Source organism: Lipotes vexillifer, unplaced genomic scaffold (assembly GCF_000442215.2).
Source record: "Lipotes vexillifer unplaced genomic scaffold, Lipotes_vexillifer_v1.1 scaffold6, whole genome shotgun sequence".
Classification (NCBI taxonomy): Eukaryota; Metazoa; Chordata; class Mammalia; order Artiodactyla; family Lipotidae; genus Lipotes; species Lipotes vexillifer.
The window spans coordinates 435616-450100 of NW_006799037.1; the positions used below are offsets into that span (position 1 = coordinate 435616).

Below are 14485 nucleotides of genomic sequence, written 5' to 3' on the forward strand. Positions count from 1 at the left end.
GTTAATTTCTATTAAAATCTAAATATAAAGACATATTAAGCAAGATGGCAAATTCAAGGTGGAGCCCCACATTGTCAAGTCTAGTTCTTAAGCTGTACATGTATATAGCACAGTGGAAAAGGCTATGTGTGAGAGGCTCGATGAAAGGGCACAACTGGCATTCCCAGATTTTACTTCCTTCATTTTTTGGAATACTCTGAAGTGGAAGGATCAGAATACTGCTGTAAGAGAGCTGCTTACCTGCCTGAGGGGAGTTCTGAGATTTAAAAAGGCCAACTACTCCCTTCCCATGGAATCCTCCAGATCGCAGAAGCAGGGTACTGCTTCTTGAGTTCTTCCAACATACAACAGGCAGGCGATTGTGTCGATAGCAGCGGGCTACTCTTGGTAAACTACTGTCCTGTACAGCTTGAGGTACAACTAAAAGGCCAGGATAGCTTTAGGGACATGGAAGGGAGAAAGAGAATAATTTGGATGGGCGAGGAGGGGTGGGGAGAGGAGAAGAAAAAAGAAATGGAGAGAAAGAGAATATAAGAACATGAATATCATAATATCATAGTAATTTTCTAAGACTCAAACATATTGGTGGAGTGGTAAGACATATATTTCAAACATGAAACAAAGTTTCAACTCAGTTCTTTAGGGGTTGAGAAGAAAAGGCCTAGATGGTGAAGACAGCTAACTCATCCACTAATCTGTATTATTATTATTATTATTTTTAATAAGCCTCCTTCAGTGATACTGCAGCCTTTTGCTGAGGGACAAGCTTAGAAAATGAAAACGTTACAAAGAATTATTAAAAAGCCTTCTGTTAAACATGATTTCCCTTGTCTTATACATGACTTGAAATAAAGATTGCATGATTAATGTATTTTTAAAAATTAATTAATTAATTTATGGCTATGTTGTGTCTTCGTTGCTGTGTGCGGGCTTCTCATTGCAGTGGCTTCTCTTGTTGCAGAGCATGGACTCTAGACGCACAGGCTTCAGTAGTGGTGGCTCACGGGCTTAGCTGATCTGCGGCATGTGGGATCTTTCCGGACCAGGGATCGGACCCGTGTCTCCTGCACTGGCAGGCGGATTCTTAACCACTGAGCCACCAGGGAAGTCCCAAGATTAATGTATTAGTGTCAACTTTATGAGAATGACAAATCAAACTGTCAACTCATTGGATTACTGAAATGACAACAGAGAATAGAGTACACTAATATTTAGACTGCCAGAGATGGTGAAAGGATTAAAAATCAAAACCAAATGATCTCTGGTATGAAAACAATTCGTTCAAATGTCAAGTACGTTTAAATATTTTATTAACACTACATGTTGATAATTAAAAAGAAAGATTAGCTCATAAAGTTACAGGATATGATGCTGGGAAAATGAAAAACAGACAAGAGACCTTGTTTTTAAAGATTACTAAGTACTAGAAGACAGGCAGCTTTCAGAGCATTTCTTTCCTTTAGTTTAATTAGAAATATTATACCAAAGAGATTTCATATTAATAACCTCCTAACCTCTAATCCATGTCTTTTTTTGTGACTTTTTTTATTGTGGTAAAATATACCTAACATGAAATTTAACATGTTAGCCATTTTCCGTGCACAAATCAGTGACATTAATACTTAACCAGAGATACCTTGGAAGTATTCTGAAAACCTAGTACTTCCATGCTTCAGGAAGTTACAGGCTGTATTCTTCTAATACCACAAACTGATAAAGAGACCTAGCTATAGACATAATCATTCAAGAAGACTTGAAAAGCAGTTCCATTATTTAGGGCCCTCTATTTCTTTTTAGAAATCCATATCACTAGCACCTAGGTCAAGAAATGGACCATAACCAGCATCCCCTGTGTCACCTCCCAATCACTATTTCTCCCTCTTCCTCCTCAAAGATTATCACTATCCTTGACTGCTAACAACATGGATGAGTTTTGCCTGTTTTTTGAACAAAAAAGGAACGAATAGAATTTATTTTTTTGTGTCTGGCTTCTTCTGATCAACAGTATGTTTATGAGACCCATCCATGCCTTTGCATATAACTGTGTAGTCTGTTCATTTTCATTGCTATATAGTAGCCCACTATGTGATTATACTATTTATCTATTCTTCTATTGTTGATTTTGAGTAGTTTCTAGTTTTTGACTATGTAAGAAACATGTTGCCATGAACATTCTTGCAGTTGTCTTTTGGGAGAACATATGCATTCCTAGATGGAGTAGAATTTCCAACAGATACATGACAGATTGTGCACTGTTCAATACATGTCTAGAGGTTTAGTAGATGCTGCCAGACAGCTTTCTAAAGCTCTTTAACCAATTTACAGTCACACCAGCAATAAAGAGTTCTACTTGCTCAACATTTTTACTAGCATTTTGTATTGATGGTCTTTTAAATTTTAGCCATTTTTGCAGGTATAAAGCAGTCTCACTGGGACTTTAATTTGTATTTATCTGAAGACTAATAGGTTGAGCATTGTTGGAGGATGGAGGGAACCAAAAGTACCCACCAAACTGAGAAGGCATCTTGAGACTAAAAAATCAGACAGGCAGCTCCATATAATTAATGGATCAGTTTATTACAGGGTAACTAACTCATAGGGTGGGATCTAGATCGGGTGAATAATGATGAGGAAACATTCTCAACTGCACTCCAAGCCACTGAGGGGCCACTGGGACAATTTTATAGTTAACCTAAGGTATGGGGGTAGGTGCTTAGAAACAGGATGTGCATTCTCAAGTTAAGAGATATGAATAGGTAACTAGTCTCATGGGTACTGGGAATACTTAAGGGAAGGTTTTCATCATTGTCTGGGGACTAACAGAGCATAGAGGCTACCTGGTCCTAATGATCATTAAACAATATCTATTAACTACAAAGCTCTTGATGACAGAGAAGTGATTCACTGCGTAGTACAGTGCTTGGTAGGGTCAGCGAAAGACAGGAGAAACTGTAAGGGCCCAAGATGGCATCAGTTATGCTAACAGCCATACAAGCATCTTTTCAGATATTTATTGCCCACCAGGATATCCTCACAAAAGAGGATATCCTCTGCCATTAGTTATTGCCTTTTTACTCTCTTAATGATGTCTTCTGATATATAAGACTTCTTAATTTATCAATTTTTTACTTTCTGGATAGTGTTTTTCCTGTCTTAAATGGGTGGATATACAGATCAATGGGAATTGATTTTTGTCTATGCAGTGTAAGGTAGAGGTCAAAATTAATTTTTTTCTTGTATGGATATCCAGCACCATATATTGAAAAAAAACATCTTTTATCCACTGCTCTTAAGTGCTATCTTTATCTTAAACCCAGTGTTCTTATATGTTGAGGTATTTCTATATTCCCTCTTTTGCTCTATTGGTCTGTCTATTCCTGTGTACATCCCATACTGCCTTAATTACTGTAGCTTTATAAAAAGTCTTGATATCCTGCAGTGTTATTCTATAAGACTATCCTGACTACTTCTAGCCTTTTGCATTTTAGTGTACTCTTAGAATCATCTTTTCAATTTCTGTAAACATTTTTCTGGGATTTTGATTGGGACTGCATTGAATCTATATATCAATGTCTGGAGAAATCACAGTTTTAGAATATTGAATATTCCAGTCCAAGAACATTAAATATCTATTTATTTGTATCTTTAATGATCTTTAATATTGTTTTGACTGTTCCATGTAGAGGTCTTACTCATCTTGTATTAGATTTATTCCTAAGTATTTAATGTTTTTTAGTGCGACTTTAAGTAGTATCAGTAGTACCAAAATAACATCATTTAAAATTTCATATTTTAATTATTTGTTTTTGGTACATATATGACTAATTTTTGTATAATGACCTTGTACCAGTGACCTTATTAAATTCACTTATTAATATAACAAGTTTATCTGTTGATTCCTTCAGATTTTCTATGTGTATAATCAGATCATCTGTGAATAATACAGTTTTATTTATTTCTTTTCAATCTTTCTGACTTTTATTATCTATTTTTCTAGTCTTTTTGTACTTCCTAAGACCTCTAGTACAACACTGACTGGAAGTGGTGATAGTGGGCATTCTCTTCCTGATCTCAGAGTACAAGTTTTCAATAGTTTACCATTAAGTAATTTTTGCTATAGGATTTTTTTAGACACTTAGGAGATTAAGGAGCTTCCCCTGTATTTCCAATTTGCTTAGGGTTCTTTTGTAAAAAATCATAAATATATATTACACTTTATAAAATTCTTTTCTGTATACAATGAACTTAAAACACTTCGTAATTCTTTTAATGTGGTGAACTATGCCGATTAATTTTCAATTGTCAAGCCAGTTCTGTATTCTTGTAATAAACTATACTTGTTTATAATAAATTCTGCATGAAATGAAACTTTTGTCATTATGAACCATCCTTTTTTATTGCTAGTAAAATTTTACTTTAAAAATCTACTTTAATATTTATATAGTGACAATAGGTTTTTTTAAAGGTAGTTTTGCATGGTGTATTCTTTCTGTTCACTTTCAACCTTTTCGTAATCTTGTACATTAGATAAAGCCCTTAAAAGCAGCATAAAGCTTAAAAAATTCTGATTATCTTTTTCTTTTAATTGGAGCATTTATCAATTTATAAGTAACATAATTACTGATATATTTGAAGTTAAATTTACCATCTTACTCTTTGCTTTCTATTTGTCCCATCTGTTCCATACTTCCTTTTCTCTCCTTTCTTGCCTTCTTTTGGATTATTTTTTATTATTCCATTTCCTTCCTTCTAATAGCTTGAGGGATTTATGTTATTTATTATCACCGTAAGTTCTTTATAATAAGTGTTCTAATAAGTGGTCTGTTAAGATTTTATTTTGTTTCTGACAGATTGAAATGATAAATAATGTCTGTTTTCTCACTGTCAGGTATGATTTTGATAGCAAGCTTCTCAAATAGTAGGACATCACACCTTACACCTTCGCTTACACTTATATACAAAGAGAATATAGTTAGAACGATAGAGTATCAGGAAAATTACTGCATACTCAACAAAATCACAGCCTTTCACTACTTAATGCAAAAATTTTATCTGTCCCAAATCTCACACTATACTCCCAATTTGTTTCTCAAGTTTCACATTGGTATCTATACATTTAAATTGTCATTTAAAATGAGATATCTATAGTTCTTTGAGAACAGTAGGATTGAAACTAATAGTAACATTAAGACAACTTTCTAAGATATGTACAAGGCTTACAACTTACAAAATACTTTCACAGCATTATTGTATTTAATCAAACCAGGAATTTATAAATGCAAAGAATAGAATTTACCTGGAAATGAAAATGATTAAACTTGTGGATGGTAGAAATGTAGTTTTAAAAGATATAAAGCATGGAATAGGGCTTAACAGATATATAAAACAGCAATAGACAAAAGAACAGAAAAAAGAACATGTGTTCATTTACATTCTTTAAGTAATATCTCCTGAAAAAATTCTAATTAGACAGCATAAGGAAACCCTACCTACACTTGGGTTAGCAAATTACAGCCTGTGGGCCAAAACTGGCCGTGCCCATTTATTTATGTACCGTCTATGGCTGCTTCAGTGGCAGAGTTGAGTAGTTGCAATGAGTGAACATATACCCTGCAAAACTGAAAATATGTATGTACTATTTGGCCCTTTAAAGAAAAAGTTTGCAGACCCCTGACCTATAGCAGATTTTCATCTCTCCTCTCTGCCTGGGCAAATTCTATTCTTACTCAAGTTATCTCAGTCATGTTAGAAGAGAGGCAAATGGGAAGAGAAAGACAAATATGGGAAATTCATAAAGCAGACAAAAACTTTTACCATTCACTTTCTGATCTAATATAGGCACTGTTCAGTGACATAACTGTACTTCTGAGAATGTCAGTGAGATGCTTGCACATGCTGCATAAAAAGTGTCCCTTAAACACATATACTCCTGGACACCTTGCTCCTGTTTTCTAGCATCTCTCTTTCTCTCTGTGCTATGGATGCAAATAGCCCATTCAAGATGCAAATGGAAGGAAGGAAAGGTCTCTTTTTGGATACCACCAACAGACTTACCTCCGGCAGAGTGAATACATCCTGTTGGAGGCAGTGATTCGAAAGTACTCTGGTTTTGAGCGAGAAGAGCTGCTACTTATGGTTCCCAAACCTAGACGCTGATAGTCTCTGAAACAAGCTTTTTCCACTAACTGTTCCATTGTAGATTTCTCCGAAGCCTTCAGGGTGGTACTTGTGGGGAGTTCACTATCATCTGAAACTGTGATGGCAGAAACAGGTTTTGAAGAAATGATATAGCTCAAAGTAGAGGATTAAAAACTTCCTTCTGAGGAGGATCCTTAACCAAGAGAGGTTTATATTAGGGCTAGAGGTGCTATGTATACCAAAATTAAATCATGTAACTTCTCTGAGGAATCATTATGCTTAAACATAAATTAAAACTGTAATAGTCAGGAAATAAGACATCAGGAGCTCAACTAACTCAAAGTGTCAGGGAAATTAACTCAAAATTTCTAAAAACAATCTGATTTTGAATTCATTACCCATATTTTTCTGTTTCAGTCAGGCTTGCTTATTAATGTCCACCTGTAGTGATTTCTGTTTAGGACTCTATAGAATAAACACTCATACTTTGTGAGAGACTAACCTGTAAGTAAAACTGATCTCTAACATGATCACTACACAAACTCATCATTCCAGGTTTCAGTTAACTTCAAACAGCATAAATTTTTATTAGAAATTTGTAGATTAAGCAGAAGTTCACTAGTGGGAAAGGACCCTTCTTAGGTATGAAGGAGTTGTATTTGGTAGAAGTTATATTTTGTCAGAGGATGTGGTATATATGGGAAACTCCCTCACAATTTTGCAATCGCAGGTTACAGAATCCTTTAAGATTTTAGATGTTGGAAGAATTCCCAATAATGAAGTATTTTAGGGAGGATTTAAAAAAAAACAACATTCCTAATTGGTACTGCATGTTCTAACTAAAAAAAAAAAAATTTCCATGTTCAAGACTATCTTTACTTACTTCCCTGTTTATTTTTAAAGTGAGAGAAGTCAAATTAAGCTTTCAAAGTTTTTGGAAATGTACTCAAAGTTCTAAAGTCAAAGGGAATGATATGGCTCTCTTCCATTAAAAGGAAAAAAAAAAAAAACCCAGCTTATCTCTGTAAGACTTTGTGCTTTAGTTTGTGAACTTCACAATGCAAATATATCATTAGGTATCAGTTTTATTTGTGTTGGCCTCTTCAGAGGAGCGAAGAGCATTATATAATTTGGTCTTTTGGTGGAATAACTATCATAGAATAAGTTTTTGTTCTGTGAAATCATAAAATCTTTGAATTAGAAGTCAATAGTGATGGGTAGCAGTAGTTTTTGTATGGCTTTCCACGTGACTGTGAGAAGCCAGGGTTCCAATAAATGGTCTTTTCACTGCCCCCAGAGGCAAGCCCGTAGATACACATACTGAAATGGAGACCTTTAGCTAGTGAGCTCTCTAAAGGTGAGGTTTCTATATTTAAAATGTTCTTGTTATTAGTAGGAGTAAAAGTAGCAGTCGTGTAATCACTGATTGAATCTAAGAGCCAGAGAAAGAAAAGGGTACAATGGCATCCTCTCTATTAGACCAAATTCTCTCTAGTGTTAATTCCATAAGCATACTTGACACTAGGTTAAGGAATAACTTTTGCTGCTAGTTTTCTGCCTTTATTTTCCTGACTGAGAGTTATCTCCGCTTCCCAGATTCTGCTCTTTTAAATATTTAGCAGGCACTTTTTTCTTATCATCTAAGAATGCCTTCATCTTAGGCCCCCATTTTGATTAAGAGCACCCACAATGGCTTCCCTGGTGGCGCAGTGCTTGAGAGTCCGCCTGCCGATGCAGGAGACGCGGGTTCGTGCCCCGTTTCGGGAAGATCCCACATGCCGCGGAGCGAAAAAAAAAAAAAAAAAAAAGAGCACCCACAATGTTCTTACCAAAAACCTCAAATCTTCAACTTTGAATATTTAATGCCCTTATTTCCTTATTCTTATTCCATAACAATAACGTACGGGGGACTACTTTATACCTAAATTTTCTATGTAGTGGGGTTTCTTTCTTTCTCCCTTTAATGAGACCCACATAACAGTGGCCAATCAGCTCTATGGATTTGGTAGAGGAGGAATATAACTTAACAAAATCTTATCTGAACAATGGAATATTGGGAAAATAAAAAATTTTTTTTTCCAGTTCTGAGAAGCTGGTAAGTGCCTCCCATCCTATTAGATAGATCTAGGTTTCTGAGAGTCAGGTTTAAGTGCAACTATGTCTTAGTCTCTTGTTCTTACTCATATAAGAAGAAAGATATAAAGTTCATTCATGAAGGAAAAACAAGTTCTCACATACCAGATATGTCATCCTCTTCATTCCATCCAGGACGGTTCACTCTCTCTTCCACAATTGTCCCTGTCCTCCTCTTCAATAAATACTGCCGCCCAATCGTCATTTTCCCTGCCCTTTTGGCACCTTTCACAATTGTTTTTGAGAAGGTGCTACAAGTCACAAAACCAAAGAGAATGTCAATTTAATATGAAGATGCCACTTATATTTTTTGATACCTATGTTGCTCAACTTGTTTCTTCTCTATTCCCACAGCCACTGGCATTGTCCAGACCTTCATTAAGCCTCTCTTTCTTTAGATCACTTTTTATATGTCAGCAGACTAATTTCCCATAAAACACTGCTGTCATCAGGACACTGTTTTAGGCAAAAAGTGCAAGAACCTAGAGTGGGACACAAACTACTTATCATTCCCCATCTAAACTCCTCAGTTTGGCTTTTTGGTCAAGCATGCCCCTAACCCACTCTGGTTATCCATGCCACTCCCCCCACCAGGTCCCATAGACTATGCTTGCGGAAGTCCTCCTCCGTGGAAAGCCAGCCTGCCTCCTTCTCTGCTGATTCAAACTCTCTACTAACTCATAAGTTTTTCTTTAAGATCTTGACAATTATAACTGGCAACACCTTTACTTATCTCTTAAGTGTTTTAAATGTGTATGTGTGGTGTCCTGCCTTCTGACACTAGAAGCCTTCTGAGATACAGAAAAGAGTAAAATCATTCCCCTGTTTGAGAGGAGAAAAAATAAGAAACCAGAAATTTGAGTATCCTTTTGAGAGTCAGCTTTAATTAAAGAGAAACTAGGATTTAAGTCATTTGGACCTAAAAGTACTTTATTTATTTAAATGGTTTACTTTTTCTCGCTGATAGAAATTCTGGGTATAGATATCTACAATTCAAAGAATTAAACAAAGAACCTATTTCCTGAATAATCACATTGAGATGAAGGTTTCAAGTAAGATGGTTTTTGATTATGTTCTTCTTTATTGCAAAGAACAGAACTCTTTGTGTTTTCTTGTCATTCGATGAAAGGTGGTAAGGATTCTTTTGTTGTCAAATAGTTTTACCAGTTCTTGTCTTCAGTGATCTGAAGTGTAAATCTGAGGGTTATGAGCATGTTTTACATAGTTGTTAGAAATCACAGAATACTGGTATTTCCTAAATTAAGCCTATTGTGAATCACTTCAGGTCTAACTTAAACTTAATGGGATTTTTGAATTTTTTCCAGCTAGAGCTATATCTTTTGTTTTATATATGCAAGACAATTCTAAGATATTAAAAAATTTAAAATTGCTATATCTCTGTTGTAGCTTGACAGAATCAGCTTGATTTTATAGATATATATAACCAACCCCACCCTGACAGTTTCTAAACATAAAACACCATACAAAGCTTTGTTTCTTCCATAGAGGGCTGAGATAATGAATATCATAGGCTCCCCTCTGACCCCACAGTGCTAAGATAAGATGCTTAGCTCACCACTGTAATTGCCTAGAAAGCTGTTCATACGTCTTCAGCATCTCATATCTGGTTATGCGTGGTCTCTTTTGCTCACCAGGTAACAACAGTACAACTGGCTAGCTATGCAGTTTAGAAATGACTCAAATCACCTATAATCCCCAACCTACCCCACTTTCAGGCAAAAAGAAGGCCTTTTCTCCAAAATCTGCAGAGTACTCCCTAATATGTAATTTGTACTAGCAGATGTCCAAATTCCAGGTGTTTGATGATGAATGGACTGAAATGTTAAGCCTTATATTTTATCACTAACTGAAGAGAATTTTAAAGCAATTGTTATTTTGTAATAACTGAAATTTAAAAGTTTCAACATGAATTCCTCAACATTTTCATCAGAAAATAAGGATTCTTACTAAAGAAATATGACAAGTAAATGCAATGCCTGATCCTGGATTGGATCCTGTACCAGACAGAAAAAAAAGTAGCTGTAAAGGCTCATAAGCAAAATTTGAATATGGAATCTGGGTTAGGTAAAAGTTTTATGACAATTAAATTTCCTGGTTGTAATTACTGTACTGTGGTTATATAAGATAATGTCTTTGTTCTTAGGAAATGTATATTGATGTATTTAAGGATAAAGGGGCATTATATATGTAACGCAAATGGTTTAGAAAAAAATATATATGAGAGAGAAAATGATAAAGAAAATGGAATAAAACAAACAACTGGTGAATCTGGGTAAAGGGTATACAGGAATCCTTTGTACTATGTTGTAACTTTTCTATAAATTTGAAATTATATCTAAATAAAAAGTTACAAAAAAAGAAAAAATAAACATTCTCATCTCTAGACCAGAGCAAAACTGTCTACTAGGCCTGGATATTAATGACAACTGAAGTTAGAAAGCGATCAGTACAGGAAAAAGGGAAAACAGAATTTCACATTCTAAAAATGCATCATGAGCAATGGACATGATTGTTACATATATTGATGCTGCTGTTCCATAACTCCTGAGCTTGGTTCAATGGGTGTGACAAAACAGCAAACAAAAAGAACAGTCACATATTGACCCAAAAGATAGGTCACTTCTCCTGACAGTCAACTATGGGAGGGCTGAAATGAAGAAACCGGTCTTCTTACCGAAAGGAAGTGTTCTTTTCCTTCTGCTTGGGTAAAATTATTTGTGGGGTAGTTTGTCCAGCAGCAAAAGCAAAGGTGGTAAAAATGGACTGAGGATAACGAAACTTCATCAGCTGTTTCTTAAAGATCTCTACTACTTCTGGACTCACTTCTTCATCAAATGCTACTTTAATCAACTAGGGACAAAAGAAATTAAACATATCAGAAACATTAAGGATTTCCAGACAGCTTCCCCCAAATTACTGAAATAACAAAAAAAATAATACTACTAAATGGCAAGAGTTTCGAAGTTGAAGGGACCTTGGATATCATGCAATAAAATTTAAAAATTTCAAAAATAAAAAAGGCTCAGAAAGGTTTACTTGTTATAGATGGTTAGTTGGCAAGGAAAATCGTGTATCTTGAAGTTGAGTTTCTTTAAGACTATCTTTTCTCAATTTCTTTTCATTTCTTTTTTTTTTTTGGTTGAGCCACACGACTTGTGGAATCTTAGTTTCCTGACCAGGGAATGAACCCAGGCCCTTGGCAGTGAAAGCACAGAGTCCTAACCACTGGATAGCCAGGGAATTCAACACTATCTTTTCTATGATGGGATAGGGAAATTAACTTATAGTGGCTGGAGTAGGAAACATGTCCTTCTCATTTATTAACTGTTGGCTCTAGATAGGGAATTTGACCTAAGAAGGTCTCTTCCTACCCAGAGATACTATAAATCTAGGAAGAAAAAATTCAGTTTGACTAGAATCCTAGCCAGTAGACCCATGCAGCATTCTAGTTTAGGGTCCTTTGGCAGTTGGAATAGTGAAGAAATCTCTAGGAGGTCAGTGCTCTCAGGTGACCAGAGAAGGTCTGGGCCTAGAGATCAGCAGACTTACATTTCACATAATTAGCATATGGAGGTATTAGGGAGGGCTTCTTGCCTGGAAGGAACGAGGCAAGAACTGGAACCCCTGCAAATCTGAGAAGTCAGAGACAAGGCAGGAAGAGTGAGAAGAGCACAATGTCACAGACCGAGAATTATTAAAAAAAAGGAAAACTAAGAAAAGATCACTCTTCCAAGGGTCTGGTTTGCATCAATAATTTCACAAGTTCTGATACGTTCAGAGCTCCCTGAAAAAACCTTTGCTTCATCAGGGGTTGCTTAGAACCTTAGACCTAGCTATAATTCTCAGAGCTCTACCTTTTCCACAGAAGAGCCACAGGGCATTTCCCTCTGAAATAGATCCCAAGAGATGCTTTCTGTCTAAAGACTTTATCAAACCCAAACTGAGGTATGACTTGGTACAGAATAAGAGTCAACTGTGTGTGTCTGAATTTCTAAGATCACTGAATATCAACAGATAATCTGTTACTACTCTGAGTTGACTGCAGGGCTCAGGAAATGGAGGATTAAATCCAATACCATTCAAGAGTTGACTCAATCAAAGATTACCCTCTCAGACCCTCTAATTCTCCTCATCCTCTAACTCCTGACCATATGATCAAAAGAAAGTGGCCATGACATCATTTGTAGAAAACTTTTAAACAGCAGACGAATGGCTCCCTTTCTTAATACCTGAAAAGACGCTGATGTGATCTGCAGTCCTTCTTGCATGTTCTGTTGTAGCTGGTTCTGCATTGCGATCTTCTTCTCCTTGGTGATGGAAGCAATGGGAAAACTTCGCACAACTGTCTGCTCACCAACTATAGGAAGACAGGGTACAGACTAAGCAACAGCACTTTACAGCTCATTTCTTTTTTAAAAATAAATTTATTTATTTTTGGCTGCATTGGGTCTTCGTTGCTGCACGCGGGCTTCTCATTGCGGTGGCTTCTCTTGTTGCGGAGCACAGGCTCTAGGCACGCGGGCTTCAGTAGTTGTGGTGTGTGGGCTCAGTAGTTGTGGCTCACAGGCTTAGCTGCCCTGTGGCATGTGGGATCTTCCCGGACCAGGGCTCGAACCTGTGTCCCCTGCATTGGCAGGCGGATTCTTAACCACCGCGCCACCAGGGAAGCCCTTTTCTAGAGCTCTTTTCTAGAGTCTCTGCGCTCATTTCACCAGCCTCTGCCAGAGAAATGTGTCTGGAGAGGACAATGTCCAGGAATGCAGTGAGAGAAAGTGCCACGACTCTAGAATCGCATTCATTAATTTTGTTGCATGGCAATTCATTCCTGAGAAACAATCCTTTCCCGGAATGAAGGAACTGTCCCAGCCTGCCAGTCTTCATTCTAGTTCCCCAGCCTGTTATGTGCCACACAAGATCATCTGGTTTAAGGTATCTTATAGGAAGGGTAGGTTTTATACAGAAGAAAAGAAGTATCTTCAAATATTGAAAAGACATTTATCATATTTAATGTAATAATAAAGCAAAAGAGAAAAGATTGTTAAAGTTTGTTTCTGTATAAAGGTGCTATACTATGTATATGTGCCTTCAGAAGATATATGATTGGGCTTAGGCCCAAGATTTTCAGGAGTTTAAATATTAAAGCAAGAAAGGGAAAATACAAATAATTATTTATCAACTACCTGAGGGTATGAAGACGAGCATCTAGAAAAGAAGTAGCCCACATGAAGCTTCCCTTGGAGAGCTCACAGCTCCCCACAGGGGAGGAAAGTCACACGCAGAATACAGAACACAACAACATGCAGTGAGCTCCTATGTTTGAGGGAACATGGCTTTAAATATTTCAGAAGCGGAGAAGACTTCTGCACGCTAGATGGCTAGAGACTGATTCCTGGAAGAAGTGAGAGAGAAGGTGAGCGTTGAGAATGTAGGTTTGGATCTGCAGAGGGGGAAAGGGTGGGCATTTCAGGCAGTGGTACAAGTAACAGAAAGGAGGAGCAATGGGCAAGGCCCCTCAGCTAGTAAGCCAAAGGGGGTGAGATTTGAACTAGGTTTATCTGACTTAAGAGCCCATATATTAAGTAATCTACTTATTATTATCAGAATTCCTCAGTCCCTGAACTTCTGAATTCCTAACCTGGAAAATTCTCTTATATTAGACTCATACGTAGAGCCTAAACAAAATCAAGACATACACAGGATTTAAGTTCTAAGATGTATTAAATGACTTATATAACACATGTCAAATTATCAGATTTCTATGTGGCATTAAAGGAGAAATTTTAAAATTTAAATTAACTTAAAAAGAGAAATAAAAGAGGCAAATACAAAACTTTTCTCTGATGAAAATAATTTTCCTAAAATGTGAAATTAACCCAAAAATTGTCAGGAAAAAACAAGAGACCAATACAAGCTTTCACACTAAATATGGCTTTGATTTCTTTAAAACACATAAATTAGAGCAATTTAAATGACCAAGTATCTCATATATTTATATGCCCCAAATATATGTTTATGGCCACTGAGCTCACAAAGGTTTTAGTACAAAAAATGCTTTAAGTACTAGATATTTAGTTTTAAAAATACACTTGCTTACAAATACCAATGTAATTTATTTACAGTAACAGGACAGGAGAGGATTGAGAAATTTTGCTCTCTTTTTCACTCTTTTTCAAAAGAGCACAACTATTCCTGC

General features: G+C 36.3%; 1 protein-coding gene across 2 annotated transcripts in view; it reads right to left on the reverse strand.

The window, feature by feature from the left end:
• SBF2 (SET binding factor 2) overlaps positions 1 to 14485 on the reverse strand; it is a 472364-nt gene that overhangs the window by 50460 nt on the left and 407419 nt on the right. For both annotated transcript variants that reach the window (XM_007471388.1, XM_007471387.1), the window contains exons 23-27: positions 12522 to 12649; positions 10967 to 11142; positions 8377 to 8522; positions 6055 to 6253; positions 241 to 437 (exon numbers count right to left, since the gene is read on the reverse strand). In XM_007471388.1, the coding sequence (XP_007471450.1) occupies positions 241 to 437; positions 6055 to 6253; positions 8377 to 8522; positions 10967 to 11142; positions 12522 to 12649 (846 nt within the window). The remainder of the gene's footprint in view (positions 1 to 240; positions 438 to 6054; positions 6254 to 8376; positions 8523 to 10966; positions 11143 to 12521; positions 12650 to 14485) is intronic.